The sequence below is a fragment of the Pseudorca crassidens genome, chromosome 1 (genome assembly GCF_039906515.1).
Source record: "Pseudorca crassidens isolate mPseCra1 chromosome 1, mPseCra1.hap1, whole genome shotgun sequence".
Lineage (NCBI taxonomy): Eukaryota > Metazoa > Chordata > Mammalia > Artiodactyla > Delphinidae > Pseudorca > Pseudorca crassidens.
The window spans coordinates 125,228,773-125,251,146 of NC_090296.1; the positions used below are offsets into that span (position 1 = coordinate 125,228,773).

At 54.8% G+C, this 22,374-nt stretch overlaps 1 protein-coding gene across 2 annotated transcripts; it reads left to right on the forward strand.

The window, feature by feature from the left end:
- Positions 1 to 52: 52 nt before the first annotated feature.
- CIB2 (calcium and integrin binding family member 2) lies at positions 53 to 21,494 on the forward strand. 2 transcript variants are annotated; one of them, XM_067755509.1, is made up of 6 exons: positions 62 to 334; positions 7,848 to 7,882; positions 15,874 to 15,985; positions 17,956 to 18,103; positions 20,236 to 20,431; positions 20,844 to 21,494. In XM_067755509.1, exons 1-6 carry the CDS (start codon positions 284 to 286, stop codon positions 20,863 to 20,865), a joined length of 564 nt encoding a protein of 187 aa, XP_067611610.1. In that variant the 5' UTR covers positions 62 to 283; the 3' UTR covers positions 20,866 to 21,494. The 2 variants fall into 2 exon arrangements, with proteins under 2 accessions (XP_067611600.1, XP_067611610.1); XM_067755499.1 differs by having other exon boundaries at positions 53 to 334; positions 20,236 to 21,494.
- The last annotated feature ends 880 nt before the right edge of the window (positions 21,495 to 22,374 follow it).

Below are 22,374 nucleotides of genomic sequence, written 5' to 3' on the forward strand. Positions count from 1 at the left end.
CCCTGGCGGGCCCGGGGCGCTCGGCAGCTGGGAGCCGGGTGCCCGCCCTCTCCCCGCCGTGGGGCGGAGTCGCCACGCTTGGGGTCCGTTCCCCTCCTCCCAGGCTCCCGCCCCGTCCCCGCCGGGTGGGTTGCGGGGCGCGGCGCCTTGAGGCCGGGCGGCGGGTCCGGCGGCCGTCGGAAGCTGCCCGCCGAGGGGCTGACGAGGGCCGCGGGCGCGGGGCTCCGGCGGCCGCTGATGGGAGGCGGCCTCCGGGAGAGCAAGCGACGGCGCCGCAGCCACCATGGGGAACAAGCAGACCATCTTCACCGAAGAGCAGCTGGACAACTACCAGGTGAGCCCGCCGCCCGGCCCCCGAAGCGGCGCCCCTCGGCTCCTCCCTTCTTTTTCCCGTCGCTTGCCGAGGCCTCCCGACAGCCGTTTCCCCGGGTTCAAACCTTGCTTCTGCTTTCAGCTTGACGCTTGACCTTGGGCTGGTGACTTCTCCGAGCCTCAGTTTACCTACCCGAGGAATGAGAGCGCTTTCCACTTAAAAGATTCTCGCAGGCGTCCCTCTTTCCAGCTTCCCCCCTCTTCTCTCTCTCATTCAGACTTCTTGCTCTTGGCCCCAGGCTGGACCCGAACCCTTCCCAGACTACTCCTCCCATCGCCCACCTTGGCGCAGAGATGGAGTTCTTAAAAGTAGGCTGGAGGGAGGACCCTCCCACCCCCACTACCCCCGAAAACCTGGGAAGCAGCCCAGGAGAGTGAGTCTTTGTAAAGTAGAAATTAGCTGTTAGCTGGGTAGGGAGTGAAGTGCATCAGCACCCCAATGCCATTCTAGGTTGGGGTCTCTCCGTATGGCCCCAGTATGGAAATAATTGGAGCAAGAAGGCAAGCGAGGTACCAGTCTTACATGGTCACCTCTCCAAGCTCCCTAAGTCCCCCAGCAGCCACCCCCTTAGACCCTTCTGAGTTCCTCTGCCTCCAGAGCCCGGGAGCTGTCCAGATCAGATCCCAACGCCCTCCCACTCATGTACAAACTTTTCTGTGGTTGCAGGATGGAGGAGCCCAGCTTCCTGGCTTGCCCAGAGCCCTGGCCAGCCTGCCCAGGCCCCTTCCCTGCCCTGAGCACTGCAGCTGCCCCAGAACTATCCGCGTTCCCTTGACACGCCGGGCTCTTTCCTCCCTCTCTTTGCCCGTGCTCGGGGATGCCGCTCCCGGGTCTCCAAATGATTTCACTTACCCTCCCAGGCCCAACTCTGATGCTTCATTCCTGACTCTGCCAGGTAGAGGGGGCTGGACTGTGTTGTGGCCTGTGTGGAGTGTGGTTGGGGGAGATGAACACCAGCAGGGTCTCCACAGCTGCCTGTTGCCTTCGTGAATATTTATTTTGGCATCGAGCTTGAAGTGTGGGTCCTCTGATGTGGGCACAAGTAAAATAAAGGCCCTTTTCCTCCTGGAAGTGCTGGTTGTCAATAACACTGCTTTCTCAGGGCCTCACGTGGAGGCGCCTTCTGTGTACCCAGCGCTATAATGGGAGGCTCTCTATGCATCAACTCATTTGATCATCACAGGGAGGTGGGTTATTTAGCCCCATTTTACAGTAGAGTAAACAAAGGCTGAGGAGGCCTTCGGTACCCTGCACAGTGAAGGTTCACACAAGAATTTGAATTGTGAATCCAAGACTCACTCCCTTCGTTGCGGCTGGGGGCTGTGTGTGCTCTATGTCCTCAAGGCCCTCACTGTCTGCAGAGACGGCCCCTCGCCTCCAGTGCGAGGCAGGCGGTGAGTGTGCTCTAGGGGAGGGCACTAGGGGGCAGTGGGAGACCTGGAGGGAAGGGGGTCTTTGCTTCGACTGGTAGGTTCAGAAATAATGCAGCGCTTGCAGACCCTTGAAAGGTCAGTAGGATTTTGCCCATCAGAGCCCCGAAGGAGGCATTCCAGGCAGAGGGGACAGCTTGGGTAAAGACTTGGAGGTGGGTACAGGCAGGCAGGTAGACCATGCTCAGAAGAGTAGCCTCGTGGGCATGGGGAGCCTGGGTTCCCACTCAGTCCAGCCTGGCGTTGAGTTACCGTTCGGAGTCAGGCCCAGTGCTGGGTTCTGATCCTTTGGCAGAGGCTGGGCCTGGTGGGAGGAACGAGAGCTGTGAAACCTGAGAGCCCCACGTCTCCCTCCCTGAGACTCTCCAGCTGGCCAGGGCCAGCGAAGGCCAAGCTGGGGATGGCCTCGAGTAACAGCCACCCCTTCCCCCAACTGATCTCCAGGGTTTCCTGCCCTCTTCCCCAGTCCCCAGGTGCCAGTGATTCCCAAAGTTCAGGTTTCTTCCCAGACCAATTCTCTGCCTTCCAGATCCAGCCCCTAGACCCCTCAAACAACCAAGAGCTCATCGCCTTCCCCAGGACCCTCCACTGCTCTTTGCTCTACTATGGCCTATGTTTTCAGTCAAGGACAGGTCCTGTAACTCTCATCCTCTTTGGGGGCTCACCTGGGGATCCCATCCTCGATCTCCATAGCCAGGGCCCTGGGTGAGGCCTCTCAGTGTCATGTAACTGAAAATGTAACTGCTGCCTCCCCACCCCACCCGTTTCTGCACCCTCCAGCCACCCGCGTGCTGCTACCACAGTCTCTGTTTCTCACTCCATCCCCTTCTCACTCCTTCCCATTTTCTTTCGACAGACACAATGTGCATCACCAATGTAAAACAATTTTTTCTTTAAAAAGAATCTCTGGACCAAGAGTTGAATCGTATGTGTATTAACTAATCCCCCACTGCGGTGGGAGACCCTAGGGAGTTGTCCATATATAGGTCATGAACACCTTGGAGCAGAAGTACAGGGTCAAAGATGTGAAGGATCTTTCTAAAACATGGGTGTGACCCTCTCCTCTCCCTGGAATTCCACAGTGTCTTGGGATAATAGCCTGAGCGGGGTGCAGAGCAGACCTCACCCTGGCCTGGTCTGAGCTCAGCCAGCCTCCAGCCTCATTTTTAGTCCCTCCCCTGGCACCCCAAGTTCCAGGCACACTGAAGGGCTTCTAGCCAAGCATGGCCTCACCTCTGGCCTTGTTCTCCTGGCGCCCTCCCCTCACTTCTTCATCAGCGCCGTCTGGCCTATCTTTCTGTCCATGGCAGGCCTCACCTCTTTTGGACAGGCTCCCTGATGCCCTCCCCCAATCCTTCTTTTGGCCACAGAATGGTTTATACCCAGTCATCACTGTCTGTTTCCCCTCCATCCCACTTCCTGTGTGTCCCCTGCTCAGGCACAGAAGAGGCAGTGGAGAATGTTGTCTGAATGAATGAATACTTGTTAAAGCACGGCTGTAAGGAGGGGAAAGAACTCCAGGGGTTCTGAAGTCCTGGGTTCAAGTCATGGCTGGGCCATAGATGCTGTAGGCCTTAGTAAGCCATTGTCCTCTTCTGGGTCTCAGTGTCCCCACCTCTAAAATGGGAATGATCACTAGCCCTGCTGTGCTCATGTCACAGGGCTCTTGCAGGGATCAGCTGAGCTGTGTGATGGTCCGCTGGGCGGTGCTGAGGCTTGAGCTGGCAGAGCTGGATGGAGAGTCCACTCCAGCTGGGACTGGCTATGGCTCGGCTCAGGACCACTGGCACAGGCAGACCAGGCATGTGGGAGATGGGGGGCAGGGAGGCTACCTGGACAAAATACCCTTGAGTTGAGCTTTGGAGCATGGAAAGGATTTGGACAAGCTGGACAAGGTGGGGAAGGCACTCCAGGTGGGAGAACAGGATGAATATAAGCTTAGAGGAGGAACTGTAGCCTTAACTGGCATAACATCGGAGCTTCTATTATAAAAGCCCAGCCTGCCCTGTCTTCTGCTGCCAGAGTCCTGAGGGCTCATCTCTCCTGGGCTAGGCCCCCTCCCTCCCTCCCACCCCTCATAACCCTAACTTGAGCTGGGACTCTTCCCTGAAGACCTATCCCTGTGAACTCTCAGGGGCCAAGCAGTGACCGGACATTTGTTCTCAGTGGAGTAAAGGGAAGAGTTCCTGCAGACCTATGGCTGTAGCTCCCTGGGCAGCTGAGTAGACGGAGGGGGGCAGGGTTTTTGTTTGGTGTCTTCAGGGTGGGAACAGACACAGAGCTGCGGGCTCTGAAGGGATGCCTTTGGGACATGGGGTACTGGGTGGAGCTGTTGCACAAAACGGGGTAAGCTGTGCCCTATAGGCTTCCTGCATCTTATCTCATTTGCTCCTCTCACTGCCCCTTTCCAAGAGGCAGTATCCCCATCTTACGGATGCAGAAACTGAGGTTCCAACAGGAGACTGAACTTGCCTAAGGGTCCAAAGCAAGACGAGAATTTGCGTCTGACTACTAAACCTTTTCCTCTGCCACGCTGCCAGGCTACTCAGAGCCCTGAGAAGCTTTTTTTGGTTTTGTTTGTTTGTTTGTTTTCTGTCTTTATTTTTGCATTACGCGGGCCTCTCACCTTGTGGCCTCTCCCGTTGCGGAGCACAGGCTCCGGACACGCAGGCTCAGCGACCATGGCTCACGGGCCCAGCCGCTCCGCGGCATGTGGGATCCTCCCGGACCGGGGCACGAACCCGTGTCCCCTGTATCGGCAGGTGGACTCTCAACCACTGCGCCACCAGGGAGGCCCCCCTGAGAAGCTTTTAAGGCATCTGCCATGTTCCTCCCCTATGAGCTGCCTCCCTGGGATGAGTTCCAGGGAAGTAAGTCAGCAGAAGAACAAGCAAAACATCAGTCGACGAGGTTCATGGTAGCTTTATTGGTAATGTTGAACACCTAGAAATGGCTGTGGCTAAATGTTCAGAAAGATGAGAAAGTTTAGGTTAAGCAGGGCCAGTGCCTGCAGTGAGATATTCCCCAGCCAGTGAAATAATGTTAACTGCTGTGGAAGGTTTATATGGAAAAGTCTGGCCATTCATTCCACCAGTCTCTATTGAGCATGCACCATGTACCAGATATGGGAATACACAGTGGAAGCAGGACGTGGAGTGGTTGCTGTACGACGGTGCTGAGTGGACTGTGGCTCTGTTTCCACTCAGTGGGCAGTGGTCAAGAAGCACATAGGGGGCTTCCCTGGTGGCGCAGTGGTTAAGAATCTGCCTGCCAATGCAGGGGACACGGGTTCAAGCCCTGGCCCAGGAAGATCCCACATGCTACGGAGCAACGAAGCCCGTGCGCCACAACTACTGAGCCTGTGCTCTAGAGCTCGTGTCCCACAACTAGTGAGTCCACGTGCCACAACTACTGAAGCCCATGCACCTAGAGCCCGTGCTTTGCAACAAGAGAAGCCACTGCAGTGAGAAGCCCGCGCACCACAACAAAGAGTAGCCCCCACTTGCCGCAACCAGAGAAAGCCCATGCGCAGCAACGAAGACCCAATGCAGCCAAAAATAAAATTAATTAATTAATTAAAAAAAAAAAAGAAGCCCATAGGCCTGAGTTCCAGCCCAGCCCAGATCTGCGTGTGCAATTTAGGGCAAGCTGTTCAACTTTGTTGAACCTCAGTTTTCCCATCTATAAAATGGGGAGGTAATGCCTGCCCCACCCGTGCCCCCCGTCCCCGCCCATAGGCTAGTGATGAGGATTAAACAAAATTGGATATTCAGAGCCCCCACGGACTAGCCATGGTAATTATGGACTGGCTGTGGTGTGGTTCTCAGGCTGGGCTGCACAGTGCAATCACCTGATGGCTCTGAAAACTGCTGATGCCTGGATCCACCCTCAGGGATTCTGATGTAATTGATCTGGGGTCCATTGGTGGTGATGGGAGGGGACACAGGGAGTTTAAACAGCTCCCCAGGTGATTCTGCTCTAGAGCAGAGGCCCTCACACTTCAGCAAGCATCAGCATCTCTAGAAGGACTTTTTAAAATGCAGATTGCGGGGCCTCATCCCCAGAGTTTCTGATTGTACTTCTGGAGAGAAGCCTGAGAATCTAAAGTTCCACTAAGTCCCCAGGTGATGGTGATGCTGCTGGTCCAGGAACCACACCTTGAGGACCATTGATGTGGACAGATGTAAGTAGTTGTGGTAAGGGGCTGGAGTCATGTGAGAAGCTTTCACATTTAATGCCAATAAAACCCTCAGGTCAGGACCCAGATACTTCCTTTCCAACCCAGGGGATAGGAGAGAGGAGAGAAGAGAGGGGAGGGGGAAGAGGATAGGCCAGGGGGAAAGAGAGCAGAAGCCAGGACCTCTCCCCATCCCGTTATGCCGACACCCCCACCATGCTGGTTGGAAGCGCTCTGGCCCTTCTCACTGGCAGCTTCAGGCTGTAGAACCAGCTGTGGGACTGAGAGAGGTCTGTGCCTGGAAGGCCCAGCTGGGCGGCCTTTGCTGCCTGCTCCAGGTTTCTGGGGTCTGCTGAGAAATCAGCCCACACGGTCTTCAGCCTGTCTGAGTCTTAGGCCTGTGGGGCATGGAGTTCTTTGCCCATTCTGGGTGGGGAGGGGGCACTGCTTCCCCAGCCTGAGCCTCTCCTGGCCCCTACAGAGGAGCTATCACCGAAAGCAAAGTCTAGCCCCCCAGGAGAAGCCCCTATGTTTCCAAGAAGGGCCAGACTATGCGGGTCCTTAGTCTAACTCCCGCCGAGCAGCAGGTGGCTCAGGACAGACTTGTGGGGCTAACTGGGGCCTGGAAATTGCCACCAACTCTCCCCTCTTTGGCTCTCCTTCAGGTGCCCACTGGAAACCCTAGATATGCATCCTGTGGGCCTGCTTTCTTGGGTCCTCCTCAATGTGCAGTGCAATTGCCCCGGGGCCAGGGGCTCCAGGTCTCATCCAGTGTGAGCCGGGCTGTCTGCAAGCCTGTACCGTGGCCATTAGTCCCTCGTCGGAGCCAGCTCTGGTCAGCATACCGCCCCAGGAGGCCCCACCAGCTCTGGGCTCCCTCACGCTTCAACAACAGGCCAAGGTGGAGGGGCCAAATGGCAGGGGAGAAGCACAAAAGCCCTTTACGGTTGGGCATTTTATGAAGTGCTGGGTCCTTTTCACCCCCATACTTCCCACAAGGCCTGGCATAGTAGCAACATCACCAGGCAGGCGGAGCTGTGGACAGAGGCGTGACTGTAGGAGGTGGGTTATCCAGACCAAGGCAGAATCCTCAAGATGAGTTTATAATCTGGGTGAACTCAGGATCCGAGTGCTGCCCCAGCCCTGAGTCATGCCTACCTGGGGGTCCCCAGCAGCCTCCACCCTGGCCTCTGTGCACCCTGGCCTCTGATGCTGCCGGTTCCTTCCTGCCCACCTTCCTCCTCCCCCTCTCCTCCTCGGCCCCTTCTTTCCCCACACCCCAGCCTCTTCACTGCCTTCTCTAACCTCATCTATTCCTGTGGCTTCAGATACCAGTTAGATGCTTCACCCTGCCCCATCCCCAGTCTGTGTGCCTGGAACTCTCAGCCTCTGACCACGGGGCTTCTGCCTGCGACCACTCAGGACACGCCACCCATGACGCCACGAGGCACCATTCTTAGGGCCTGCAGCATGGACCGTGCCCCCTGCCGCTGGGCAATGCGGTGACCCTGTCAGTCCTCACTCCTGTCTTGTCTCCCAAGTTGTCTCCCACTCACTTCCCCCGGGTGTCCCACAGGGTATCTCCTGGCCCCTCGAATCAATCGCATCCACCTCTGACCTCTCCATCTGCCTCCCAAATGCCCTCCCCTACGCATGCCTCCCAGCCCCCCACGCCACACACTCACTTCCCTGGCTCAGGTCAAAAGCTTCAGAAGGCAGCTTCTGGACCCACTAGACTGCTCCCCGCAATGGGCTGGGGCAGGGAGGGGTGGTAGTGACTCTGCTGCCCCCAGTCCAGGGCTGGCTGTTCCTGTGTGGCTCTGAGGGAGGAAGGACAACCAACTAAATGTGCGTTTTCCTTCCACAGGACTGCACCTTCTTCAATAAGAAGGACATCCTCAAGTAAGTGTGGCTCTTATTCGACCCTCTGGAGCTGGGGCAGGGGCAGGGGTGGGGCCGGGGACCCTGGGGGCCGAGGCAGGGGGGTGGGGGGGTGCTGCACCAGCTGAGGACTAGCTTTTCCACCCCCATCGGCAGCCGAGCGCAGGCTGCTGTGGGAACTCGAGACGTCCCACCCCCCGGCTCACGTCCTTCTGCCAAGAATCGAACGTCTGCTTACTGCATGCCAGGCTCCGTGGTGGGCGGTTTCAGGAACATTCTCATTTAATCCTCACTGTGCCCTTGTAACAGGAGAATCCTTTTATCCTCACTTTACAGGTGGGGCTTAGCAACTTGGCCAAAGTCACCCAGCCAGGGACTGAAGACCTGGCCTCTGACTCCAGGGTCCTCGTTATTTCATTGCACCCTGGGACCTGTCAGACTAAGGGGGGGACCCTGTCTGTTAGACTAGGGATCCCTAAGAGCCTTCTGGCTCTGATGTCCTGCCACTCCTGGGAGGTCCTAAAGGCAGGGGCATGCCAGGCAATGCCACCACCGCCCCTGAGCTGTCCACCAGGGGTCTCTTCCCTTTCTTTGGGGGTGGGGTGGGCCTAGACAGGAGAAATGAAGGGGGTTGGCAGACTCAGAGCCCCAGGACCAGATGGTGGGCAGGACTCACAGAATGCCAGGAAACCTGGCCCCACAGGCCTTGCCAGGCCCCCCTCTCTGGGCTATCAGGTGGCACTAAAAGCCAGCAAGGTCTCAGGATCACTTTCCCTGGAGGTCGATAGGCAGGCTGAGGCTAGAGCCTGTTACACTTCCCAAGGGAGCTGTGGTCTGTCACTGCCATGACCAGTCTGCTCAGATGGTGTCCCTCGGTCCTTCCTTTCTGCCCAGGCTGCTTTTCCAGCCTGTCCCCTGGGTGGGCAGGGATGCCCACTCCTACCACCTTGGAGAAGCAGGGTGAGGGGCAAAGCCCCCAGGCCTTGGCATCAGCAGACCTGGGCTCTACTTCCCAGCTCTGACCTTGGACAAGCTTTGAGCCTCGCTGAGCCTCTGTTTCTTTTATAAAACGGGGATAATGATACCTCCCCCGTTGCCGAGAGGCAGGAACGCCAGAGTGTGGTATTTGATAAATTGCATTTGGTCTGTAGCTTGAGTGAGGTGTGGGGTGCGCTTCCCATTTGGACAGATGGTCCTCAGAACTGTAATAACACAGCGGTCACCCTGGCATTCCCGTGGCACCTCTTACCTTTCAGAGTTCTTGGCCCAAATCCTCGTTTAAGCCTCACCACATTTGTCCTCTGTAACAGGGAGCTCCCGCCATCCTGACTTCCCACCTTTGTAGACGCCGGGCCCAGACTGCTTGTCCTGGGGAGGCCCGCTACCATTTCTGTTCTGGCAGCAAAAGCTCGTCCCCAGGCCTTGGCACTGGCTGCCCCACTGCCTTTCTCATCTTCCCGCTGCATTCCTGCATGTCCTTCAAGACCCACTCCAGAGTCATCTACTCTGTGAGCCCCCAACTCCCTGTCCCCCAGCTCTCACACAGCCTCTTTTGCAGCCTTCTTGGGGGGCTCTGTGGGCTCATGGCTCAGGTGCCCAGCTCCCCCCCGGACTTGTAGTCAGGCAGGACACAGGCTCCCCATGCCTGGCACTGGGCACGGCACCAGTAAGCGCTTGAAGAGTGTGTGGGTGAAGGATGGGTAGGGTTGGCCAAGGGGAGAACATTGCAGGCTAGGAGCAGCGGGGTCAAGGGCACAGACCTGCTTCACCCTGCCCCATCCCCAGTTGCCCGTGGGGGAGGAGAGTGGTTCAGAGGCCAGGCCAGGAATTGGATTCAACCTGAGGGGCCTTTGAGGGTGACCCTGGTCTCTTGGCAAATGATCAGCCCCGGGCAGGTGGGTGGTCTGAGCAGGGGTAGGGGGTCTCCTGGCTCCCCACAGCCCTGGCCTGCCCAGCTCTGCATCCTTCAATGCCGGCCTCTGTAGTTCAACCCGGGCCCGGAGTCCACAAAGCGGGGAAAGGACCCCTTCTGGCAGCTGGACACGCTTTCTGAGTCCCCCGCTGCCTGCTCTGGTTCCTTCAGGCCCCACCTCTGTGTTAACACTCACTGGGGACCAGACCTGGGGCGTTTTCTGCAGAGTGGTCATGTGGGGAGGGGGAGGGGGTAAAGCCCCACTGGGAGCAGGGGCCCTGGGATCTGGTCCCCACTGTGTAGCACCTGCCATGTCTCAGTTGCCACCTCTGCAGTACGGATGACAGTGCCCCCTGGGGCTGTTTTTCCACAGACTCCAATGGCTGGGAGGGCAGGGGTGACAGTGTTGTTCAGCACAGGCTGCTTGGAGTTTTGTTGCCCACCCGTCCACCCTCAGGAAGGGTCGTGAGGCCAGGCAGCGTGTGGGATTACATGTCCCTGGGGGACCAGGCGTGGCCTCGGTGGCTCGATTCCAGTTTCAGCCCCCTCGATTTTCTCCAACCTTCTCTCTGGGCCCCAGCAAGAGCCAGTGTGACTGATCACCCCTGCCAGGCGAGCCCTCTCCACGCTGTTCACATCTCAGGTCCAGGCGGGACGACCGAGGCCCTGAGCCCAGAGAGGGCCAGGAGCGAGGACCCGGCCGGCAACACAGAGCAGGTCAATGGCAGAGCCAGGCCCAAGGCCCAGGGCCCTCCTCCCAGGGGCCTTCCAGCCGGATGGTTTTCTGGGTGGGCTGCACCCTGAGAACTGACCAGATGGTGAGGAGGAAACGTGAGCAGCAGGTTCTTCTTTGCAGCTTGGGGCCCAGCTCTCTGGTAGCCTTGGGTCAATGATACTGAGTCACAGATACCCGTCTGGGCAGTTTTCCCCTCCCCTCCCCTCCCCTCCCCCGCTCCCCTCCTTCCTCTGTACTCACATACACACACACAAACCCGGGTGGATCCAGTTGCTCCCCAGGGCACAGCTCTTCCAGCCCGACGCTGAGCCTGAGTGGGCAGCCCCCCCGTTCAGCCACCTTCTTTGCTATAGGTAACTCCCCTGCCCCCAGTTAGCCTATGCTCCTAAGCACGAGGCCCAGCTAGCACCCCGGGGTGTTTGCCTATTTGTTACTTTATCATCTATTTTATTTTCTCAACCATTTAAAAACTCTGTATAATCTATTTTAATTACTTTTAATTTTTTATTTCACCTGTGATACATGATGACTGTAGAAAAATTAGAAAATAAAGCCAGTCAAAAGAGAACAAAAATTGTCTGTAATCCTGCCACCCAGAAATAATGGCTATTAATCTTTCGGTATTTTTAACCTCTGGGTAAATAATGTTTAACTATTTTCCCTTTGTGTGTGTTTATCGGAAATTTGGATCAGGTTGTTCTGTAATATGCTTTAAGTTGCTTTTCCTTAGGCAACTTGTAAAAATAGATAAGATAAAAAAAAGATCTCACCACCTTTTCATTTGGTTGGACATTTAGATTTTCAGCTTTTCACCATTATAATTAGCACTGCAGTGCACATCCTTGGGACACCATGACCTATAGCCCACATGTCTGGGATTATTTCCTTAGGATACATTTCTAACAGAGATTTCTGGACCAAAAGCCATGGACATTTTTAAGGCTTTTGATTTTTATTGCTAGATTGCCCTCCAGCAGCCATGCATGAGTCTCCATTTCCCTGCTTCCTCAATCACACTGGCTGTTACATCTCTTTTGTCTTCTGTCCCCAAATCATTTATTGACTTTCCCAAGGGTCTCAAACTCAGCTGTTTGTGGGGGCCAACATGCACTGCAAATAAATGAAGCCGTGTAACCCGACGGGAATGTTTTAGGACAAGGATCTGCAGAAATTGCTGTTCCTGAGCCCCAACTGGTTGTGGCCTTGGGGAAATCCAGGTTTTTCATGTAAAATTGTTTAATTTGTAAATGTTGGCAGCTAAGTTTTAAATCATTATTTTACATGAAAGCTAGACATGAATGTGGACCACCAACCAGTCTGTGACTTCCAGAAGAATCCATCTTCTCCCCACTGATTTCAAATACTGTTTGTCTTGGACTAATTCTCATTTATATTTGGGTCTGCCTCTTCTACACCAATGTCTGTTCCATGTGGTTTTACTTATAATAGCTTTAAACTATGTTTTAACATCTGACGGGACAAACATCTCCCCGGTGACTCTTTTTTCAGGGTTTTTCCCCAACTCTCCAATGTTTATTCTTCCAAACAAACTTTTGAATCAGGTTGGCAAGATCTCAAATAAATCTTTTGCAGATTTCAATTAAGAGTGTATTCATTTTACAGGAAAATGAAGAGAAGGTTGCCATCATTACAGTAGTAAGCCTTTCCAATCAGGAAAGTTATCTAACTCCCTAAATATTTTACATCCTTTGGTAAAGCTTCATGGTTTTCTTTGTGCACATTTCATATTTATTTTATACTTAGTTGTTTGGGGGTTTTTGGAGGCGGATTTTGTATTGTGAATTAGATCTTCTATTATATCATATTTTTGAATAGGTGAATGCTGGTAGAAAAACTATTGTGTAGAAGAGCTGCTGAGCTCTTTCTCATTCAAATATATATATATTTTTTTACTAACTTTTTTTTTTTTGGCTGTGCTGCGCAGCATGTGGTATCCTAGTTCCCCAACCAGGGATCGAACCTGTGCCCCCTGCAGTGGAAGCACAGAGTCCAAACCACTGGACTGCCAGGGAAGTCCTCATTCAAATAGTTTTTAAACTGATTATTTTTGGTTTTCCAGCAAATAATAATTTGCATCCTCCTTTCCAATATTTAGATATACTTTTTTATTTTTCTGACTAATTACATTGACTGGCACTCACAGGGGAAATGTTATATAATGATGGTGACGGTAGGAGTCTCACTTTTATGGGAATGTCTGTAGTACTTTTATCATTTAAGTATAATGTTAGGTGTTGATTTCAGGTAGAGAGCATCCTTTTGTTTATGTTTGAATAAGGATTTTAAGTTTTTTGTTGAAAAAATTAATATATACCTTAAAAATACTTTTTATTTTTATTAATAAATACTCTAAAAACTCAGTTCAGAAGTAGGTAAAGTAATAAGTGAAAGTTGGCCTTCTCTTATCACTCCTCTCCACTCCTGCCTCACAGAGACCATCAGTGTAAACCCGTGGTGTACACTTTTCAGATGTTTTTCTGTGTACATACAACCATATGGTCATAAGTGCAGCTATCAAGTTGATCAAAATATTTTTTGCTGCCTATTAATGTGATTTATAGTCACAGATTCCCAAACATTGATCCACCCATGCATTCCTGGAGTAAATCCTACTTGGTCCCAATGATTTACTCTTTAAAATGCTGTTGGACCTGAAATGACTAATATGTTATTTTATAAGATTTTTGCATCTGTATGTGTAAGTACCATTGGTCCATTTTGGATGCTACCTACTAGGTTCTGGTAGCAGGGTTCTTATTAACTTCCTAAAATAAACTGGGAGGCTTTCACTTTTTTGCCCCATGCTCTGGAACAGTTCAAGTAGCATAGGTATTGTTTCTGCCCCTGGAACTTATGATAGGACTAATATGTACATCTTCGTGAATTCAGTAGTGCCCTTTAAGGGAGGAGGGGTACAGGAATGCAGTTCTGTGACAGTTTTTGGAGTTTTTCCCAAAGTGATTCATCTTTCCAAATTCTCCTTGAGTTTTCCTTAAAAAACAAATTCCAATATCACTATAGGCATAGAGTCAGAACACATCTCTGTCCCAGGGCAGAAGCTGGCCTTCGTACCCCAGAAGACACCTCTTCAATTCCACTAATACCCACAGGCCTTCTCCCAAATCCTCGTCCCTTGCAGGGAGGCCCTGACATGGCAGGCAAAACGCTAATAGCTACCAGTTGAGGCCAGGTGGTTTTAAATACTAACGCCATCCTTTTTAATCCTCACAAGTGTGAGGAGGGTAGGACAATCCGCATTTAACTGAGAGGGAAATCTGTTCTCCAATGGGTTAACCCACTTGCCCAAGGCCACGCAGCTAGTGAGAGGTGTAGGCAGGGCTCCAACCTCAGTCTGACTCACGTCCCTGCTGCAGCCACCCCACAAAACTTTGAAGGTGTAAGCCAACCCTCAAACACCCCAACATCACATCCCAAATGTCAAGGTCAAGGGGGAAACGTAACCGTTGCAAATACTATGGTCCTGGCAAAAGCGCAGGAAACCAGATGCATAAAGTGTGATATATAGTCCAGGTTCCATGTTTGGGGACAATATAAAAAAAGGGCAAATTTTTCCTCAATGCCGAAAGTAAGAGCAAAGAAAGCCCTCGGATGCCCCCTCGTGGAGGGTCCCAGCTTGATCCTGTCACTCTGTTATCCGTTGCCCCCCCTTTGACCCAAAGGACAGGGTTTGGGTTTTCCCCTCCAGGTCTGTGTTTCCAAGCCTTGGACCTTCCTTGTGATTTCAGGCCCTTTTATAGGAGCATGTGAGTGGCCAAGTGTGCTCATGGCATTTGCTTTGCGTTTACTGTACAGGTGCTCTGAACCAGGTGCTGATGTGCTGGCCTGGGTGGCCTGACTTACAGGGAGGGCCTGGACCTGCCGCTGTTGGCTCTGGAAGCTGGGGCAGACGCTTAACCCCTTAGCCTCAGCTTCCTCACCGGAAAAACAGGGGTGGGGGTGCTAATAGCTGCCTCTCGGGGTGATTAGGGATTAAATTGAGTAAAGCAGTGCACACGGGGTTAACCCAAAGCCCAGCACAGAGTGAGCATTTGCTAAACAGTGGCTGACATTTTGTGTGTGAGCTGGGCAAGCAGTGACCTGCTCCACTGGAGAGGGCTGGGCAGCAGGGTGACAAGAGTTGGGTGGACCCTGATGGGGGATTAGGTGGCTATGCTGAAGGGCCTACTGAGGATGGGCCTAGGAGCATGTCACTGGGCCAGGCCACTTAGAAGAAGACCAGGGTTGATCCAGCTTTGGGGGTAGCAGGGAAGGTGGGCCCCGGAGATATGGGATCACCCGTCCATCCAGGCCCCAGCAGCCCTGGGCCTCACCACAGCCCCCCGTCAATACCCCTGACACCTGTCCCCCTGTCTGGCAGCACTTCCTGGACACAATTTCATCTGAACCTAATTTGTACCTGCCTGGGGTTAGGAGGGGAGGGCTGTTCTTCGGGATATCAGGGACCCGGACAACAGGACACAGGGCCGCAGAGGAATAATGGAGGAGGGGCTTCCAACTGAGACAGGGTCAGGATGTCTCACACCCTGGAGGGTCCACGCAGCATGTAGGTGGGCTTGTGTCCCAGGGCCCCCCGAGCAAGGTGGGAGGGTGAGAGGGAGCTGGGGACCTGACGCGTCAGCGAGGAGGGCCAGGCCCAGGGCAGTGGGCTCCATCCCGACCACCCCCAGCTGGAGAGAGGTTGTGGATGGCCGTTCTCAGGGGCTTCACAGGATGTGAGGGCTTCCGGAAGCTCTTCCAGAGACCCAACCCTCAGGGCCTAGCCTGGGGGCAGGGGTAGCAAACTGGGCCAGGACTTCAGCGAGGTCAGTGGTGGGGAGCGGCAGGGGCGGCATGGGGAGGAGGGGTTAAGAGCCTCTGCTCTGGATTTCCGGTTTCGGGTTCCAGCCGTGGTCCCTGAGACTTCCTAGTTGTGTGGTGTTAGACAAGTCACTCTTTTAACCTCTTCAGGCCTCAGTTTGCTGAGCTGTAAGAGGTGACGTGCCTGGCGCATAGAAGACTCTTAAGAGAGTCCAAAGAGGAAAAAAATAAGATCAGATGGGCAAGCCCTTGCGGGTGGGGGGATGGGCAGTGGCAGCAGTGGCCGTGGTGTTGGTGGTCGTGGGAATGGCCAGGACGCAATCTAGTCATCAGCATAGGGGTCTGGGCAGAACTTGCCTCCCTTACAAATCCCCCATCCTGTGGGCAGAGCAGATGGTCTCCCCAGGCCCCTGGCCAAAGTGGGTCTCCAGCGTGAGGGGCCAGGGTGCAGGCAGGGTGGCGCTGAGCCTCTGAGGGCCCGGGGACTGCATCCCCTCCAGCACTCTTTCTCTGCTTCCCTCGCAGGCTCCACGCGCGCTTCTATGAGCTGGCTCCCAACATCGTCCCGATGGACTACAGGAAGAGCCCCATCGTCCACGTGCCCATGAGCGTCATCATCCAGATGCCGGAGCTCCGGGTACGTGAGAGGCTGCTGCTCGGCGGAGCCGGGGGGATCAGCTAGAGAAGGCCGGGCAGGGGGGCTGGGAGTGCGGGGAATATGCCCCTCTGGATGGGCAGGGCAGCAGGGGCACCCAGACCTGAGTTGAACCCCAGCTGTGCCTCAGTTTCCTCATCTGCACCCTGTGGATAAATGAGCTACGTGTGTCAGTAAATGAGCTTACTCGGTAAGGGTGCCGTGATTGGTGCTGCCCTGTAGTCTGCAGGGCTGTGGACCTGTGCTCACCTGCTTGCCCCTGTGTTCAGTGGCCCGTCTGCTGTCCTTGGCAGATCTTGTTTGTATCTTCTTTTTAAGGTAATTTTTTTAGCCTCATCCTCGCATGGCTGTTGTCTCTCACAGCACGGTCATGCACAGCATCTCCTCTCAGACTTCAACGTGCCCAGGAGTCACCTAGGGATCTTGTCAAAATGCCGATTCAGGTTCAATAGGTCTGGGGTCCAAGATCCTGTTTTTCTAGCAGGCTCCCAGGTGAGGCTGATGCTGCTAGCCCTCAAACCATATATATCCTTTGACATAAGAGTTTCATTTCCCGAGTTCCTTACACACAAAATACACTCCAACGGTAAGAAAGCATTTGGGGTTTTAGGGCACATTGCCATGGGTCTTTGCAAAGAGCCCCTTGCCAGACCTCAGGTGTGTGACTCTGGCGTCAGGGTGTCCACTTGGGGTCCACGTGGCATCCACTTGGGGCCTGTATCCTGGTCATGACCTCAGTCCTGGGGGACAGTGAGCCAGAGGCTCAGCCCTGACAAGCGTCCAGCCTGGCCTAGAGAGGGGCTTGATTCCAGGTTCAGAGGATCACTAGAGGGTGTGAAGCACTTCGGCAGGAACCATGGGATCGTCTCTCAGCCCCCTGTGCTGGCCTGGGCTGGGCACAGAATGGAGTGGTCCAGTGCTGGCCCAGCTGGGGTGGAGGGCTCCAGGAGAGGTGGGCCCTGAGTGAGTTGGGATCAGAGGAAGGAGTCATTGGTATAATTCCCCACCTACCTGTGGGCTGGTCCCGGCCCAGTTCTCCCACCTCTGGGGCCCCACTTCTGCCCCCTGTGATCTTGGTCTGAGCTGAGAGCTGCCCAGGCCCTGGGCTCTTGTAATAGGGAAGAACCTTTTGTATTCTATTACAAATGAATCACTAAAGGGATGTTTCCTCTAAGTTTAAATTATACATAATGGCCCATCTCTGGGAACCCTACCTCCCAGGTAATGAGCGTTAAGCTAAAATACCTCTGTTTAGCTCACAGGAAACATCCTGACCAGGCCCACCTGTGAATGACTACAGGGAGGAAGAAATTAACACCTCCCCTCCAGAGGCTGATGGGAAACAGGAAGTGTTTGACTTTACTCCCTCCCCTTTTAGTATAAAAGAAGCCTGAATTCTAACTCAGGCAAGGTGGTTCTTTGGGGGCAGGAGCCCACCATCTTCTCGGTTAGCTGGCTTTCCAAATAACATCACTATTCCTTGCCCAAACAACTCGTTTCTCTACGTTTTGGCCTCTCGTGTGGTGAGCAGTATGAACGTGGACTCAGTAACATTGTCTTCCCTTGCATGTCAAGGCAGGAGCCTCCATGAACTCCCTGGGCAATGGGACTAACCCCTGCTCCTGCCTCAGAAGAGGTGATGCCTCCAGTGGGCACACCTTGGTTCTGCTGAGCCCTCCGTGCTGATCTGAACAATATAACAAGACATGATGCTTGCAGAGCTCTCACTGGTGCCAGGCTTCGTACCAACACCTTACATACTTTAACTTATTCAACCATCTCCCAACCCAATTAAGTAGGTGCAATTATTATCCCCATTTTACAGATGGGGAAACTGAGGCCCAGGGGGATTTAGGTCACTCGTTCAAGGTCACATAGGCCATAGCTGTCGGACTCTGGGTTCCTCCCAGTGAACCTTCACCTATGGTGACTGCTGTGGTTGTTTTCTTCAGGAGAATCCCTTCAAGGAAAGGATTGTGGAGTCTTTTTCTGAGGATGGCGACGGGAACCTCACCTTCAACGACTTTGTCGACATGTTTTCTGTGCTCTGTGAGTCGGCTCCCCGCGACCTCAAGGCAAACTACGCCTTCAAGATCTACGGTAACGAGGGCCTGGAGGGGGGGCTGTGATGCTGCGTGAGGGTGGTGGCATTCCATAGGCCATCTAGTTACTGCTGGTTCCCGCCGTGGGGACGCTGGGGACACCAAGAACACTCTGAAGAGTGCATGTCCAGCACAGTGGCCAGTGGGTACAACTAGTGCATAAGGGACATCTGCAGGGTCCTGAGAGCAGAGGAGGGAGGGACCCACTCCACCTGGGGCGGGCGGTTAGCGTGAGGAGAATTCACACGTGGTGACATTGCAGCATGGCCTCGGAGGACAAGAGCAGATTTGCCAACAGGAGAATGGGGGTGGGCATACCTGGTAGAGGGAGCACCACAAAGCACAGGGCGTGGTGAGAAGGTGGGGAGACGAATGTGGTGAGATGAGGGCGGTGTGATTCTGGAGAGGTCACTGGGGCTGGGCTGTGAGGAGCCAGCCAAGGAGTTTGGGGGCCACTGCAGGGTTTCAGGTGAGGCCAGGAAGCCCTGTGTTCTAGAAAGATCACTCGGCATCCTGGAGGAACTAGAGTGGCAGACGCCAGGGTTCTGGAGAGGAGGCCTCTGCTAGGTGGTGAGGCTGGGCTGAGAGGTAGGCTCCTAGGTACCCCCTCCCACCTCTGTAATTGCTGCCAGGGGTAGGGTGGCCTCATTTCACCCCAGCCCAGCCCAGGACCCACTGTCCCACTGGCCACCAGAGGGCGCCGAGTACCTGCGAAGCTTTTGGTTTCTCCTGTGGCAATAGGAGAGAACTTCACGCTGCAGAGCTCGTAAGCTCTGAGCCTGACAGCAGCTGGGACTGGTGTCAAACCCTCAGACAGTGCTCGGATGGAAACTTTGAGGCCCAGGGAAGGTCCGTCCTGGACCAGAGGAGCCACAGACAAACCTCCTGTGCCCAGCATCTTTCATCAGCCAGGGGATCCCAAGGCAATGGGGCCCATTGGGCTGTTTTTTCATTTTGTAGTTGTCACGTTTATTTCAGGGGACTTTGGTCTACATATATCTCTGCACCCACATTGTGTTTGCACGTCAGAGGCATGGCACCCTCCTTGTCTACCCTTAACAAACTACGCCCACAAGGTTCAAGTAAAAAACTTCTCGAATTCCAACCGTCATCCCCCTAATGTTGGACCCCATGGCGGTGCTTCTGGGAAGGCTGTAGTCTGCCAGAGAGGGGAAGTGCAGGGCACACAGCCAAGCAGGTGTGGGGACAAGTGAAGGGAGAACCAGGGCTCCCCTACCACCCTGGACTGGCGGGTGGAATGGAGAAAGGCAACTGGGACCTGGAGTTTGGTGCTGGGGGGAACAGGGGCCTGACCTCTAGCAAGGATCACCCACTTCCTTGACCTTAGTTTCCCTGAAGAATGAATGGAGTCTGCTGGACAGATAAATGGGAAGGGCGCTCCAGACAGAAGAAATAGCACTTGCGAAGATCTGATAGTTGGGTTGAAAGGCAGTCAGAAGGGTGTTCGAGTTCCCTGTGATGAGCCTGTGTGTGGCTCGGCCCTCTGAACATCTTGCTGAGCTGTGGACAGTGGTAGTGCCTTTTGCCGAGCAGAATCAAACCATGTTCCCTGTTCTTTGTGCACAAAAGGCAACCACAGGGCCTCTCTCTGGGGGGGCTTCTGAGTCTTCTGACCTCCATGTCTGGCTTGGGACCAGAGGCCACGTGGTGCAGTTTAGAAAACACGGGTCTTAGCGTCGAACAGGCCCCGGTCAGCATCCCAGCTTCCCCTCCAACGGCCATCTGAATCAACAGACCTTGATTCAGTCACTCGGCCTTGCCAGGCCTTGGTTCCCTTAGCTTTAGAGGGAACACAGGGTCCACCATGGGACGAGGCCAGGAGAGCCGTTTAGCCTGGGCCCAGAGTTCCCAGGAGGCCTCAGATCTGGACGTTTGAAGTGTCTCAGGTCGAGCCTGGGCTTGCCGTCATGGCGGGGGTTGGTGCAGATTGTGAATGTGGATTTGTTGAATGTGGTGTCGAGAGGTGCCTCGTGAGTGAGACCCCCTGGTCCCTGTCGGCTGAGGGCAAGGATCCAGTGTCCCCAGAGTGTGCACAGAGGGGCCAGGGAGGTATCTGGTGTGACCAGCTCAGAGGAGAGTGGCCTGAGCGTCCCTGACCCCACCCCACAGACTTCAACACCGACAACTTCATCTGCAAGGAGGACCTGGAGCTGACGCTGGCCCGGCTCACCAAGTCGGAGCTGGACGAGGACGAGGTGGTGCTCGTGTGCGACAAGGTCATTGAGGAGGCCGATCTGGACGGCGATGGCAAGCTGGGCTTCTCCGACTTCGAGGACATGATCGCCAAGGCCCCCGACTTCCTCAGGTGCCCTCCCAAGGGTCTGGCATGGGCAGGGCAGGCCTGAATGGGGGCCGCAGCCAGGAGACCCCTTGGGGCTGAGGCACTGTCACTGCTCCCGAGAGCAGTGGTCCCGGCAGGCTCTGTGTGGGCCGGGAGGCAGGTCACGTTCCAGGCCGAGCTGCCCTCAGTGTGTGACTGGGAAGTCCTCTGTCCCCAGCAGGGCCAGTCTCTGGTGAAGGATAGAGACTGGGGGCCCTTTGGTTATGTCGGGGGTTGGATGCCCTGGGCACAGCTGGTCCTCCAGGCCTTCCTTCCCTCTGCACCCTCCTGGAGGAACTGTCCAGGGTTGGGTGCAGGGCCTGGTTGGCTTTCTGCTGGGGACGTTTACCCACCCAGTCCAGAGCCTCTCAGCCCCTCTTGCTCTTTCTCTTTCCAGCACTTTCCACGTCCGGATCTGAGGACAGTGCCGAGGTTACAGGGGCCAGAAGCCGACCATCCAGCTCTGCTGCCTACACGAGTGTGACCTCCAGGCTCCTCAGGAGAGGAGCTGTGGCCTCTGGGGTTTCCACCCACGCACATTTCCTTGGCCCTTTTAGCAAAAAATCCTTAACCAGGGAAGGGGGGATGTGAGGGGCAGGGCCTTTCCCAATCCCCCTGTGGTCCCTCCACAGGTCTTCCTTCTATCCCCCCCAACCTTCCCCACACCCTGGTCCTCTCCCCATCAGAAAGGGCCCTACTGGGAGGGGAAGACAGAACCCCTAATAGGGCAGGGGTGCTGACTTGTCCAAGTGCTGGGCAGGCACCCTGGTTGCCCAGGGCAAAGTGAAAAAAAAAGGACAAGGTTTAACGAGCTATGCAATCTTTCTCCAAAACCCACAGCTGGGCTATACCCGACCCCGCCTGTTCCTTCTCCCCTGACCCTTCCCAATGTGAAGCTGTGTGAACAGTGGGTCCAAGGGCTCTGTCCCTGTCTCTGTCCAGGACCTGAACACCACCCCATCTGCCTTCCCCAGTGATGTGGAATCCTCACTGGTGTGTGCTGTCCACAGATTTGTGAACTCCTCGTACAGTAAAACACTTTCATGTCCCCGTGTTCTCTGTGTCTGCCAAGGTTAGGAGATATTCACTGGTCCCTTTTCTCCTTGAAATTCCACCATTAGCAATTCACGTCGCTAAGCATCGCCTTCCCACTTTAGGCACCAACTTTTATTTCAGTGCTTAGTTCCTTGAGGGGAAGACGCACCTGTGCCCCAAATCTTGGAGTGAGCACCGTGAAGAGATGTTGAGTGAAAACCGTTTCCATTTCGCTCATAGTGATAGTCATTCCGGTGAGGATTTATGGAGTGCGAACCATGTGTCAGGTACAGGGTGACCAGATCACATGGGGCTGGCCAGCAGTGCCCAGGCTGACCCAGGCGGCCAGCCAGGCGTGGGCCTGCCTTAGGAGGGGTGACCAGCTGTACAGCCTTGAGCAGGCTGCTCCTTTACTCTCAGTCCCTACAACCCCCCTGGGAGGTAGGGGCTCTTAGAGCCCCGTTTCTCAGAGCGAGACGCTGCATAGCCAAGAGGCCACTGTGGGTAGGTTTTCCCCGCAAATGTGAACTGAGCCAACTCTGCCCAGGGAGGGGGCCCGAGGTGGGCTGCAGTGTTCTCTCTGGGGAGGGTTAGTTGCCTGGGGGCAGTGGGCAGGGGGCAGCAGCCCAACTGCTCACCCTTATGGAGGTGGGGACACATGGGTATGAGGGGGAGTGGGATCCCAAGGGAAGGGGACAGAGGAGCCAGGCTGGTCTGAGGGAATGGCTGTAGTGAGAGGCCTGAGGGCCCCGTGTGTAGAGCTGATGCCTGGGCAAGGCCTAAGGGCCACCAGGTGGGGTCTGGGTCTCATGGGAGGGGTCTGAGAGCCACCCCTAAAGGCCAAGGCTGGCTGGAGGCAGAGGGCAGATGAGGGTGACCTGGTCAGATAGGGA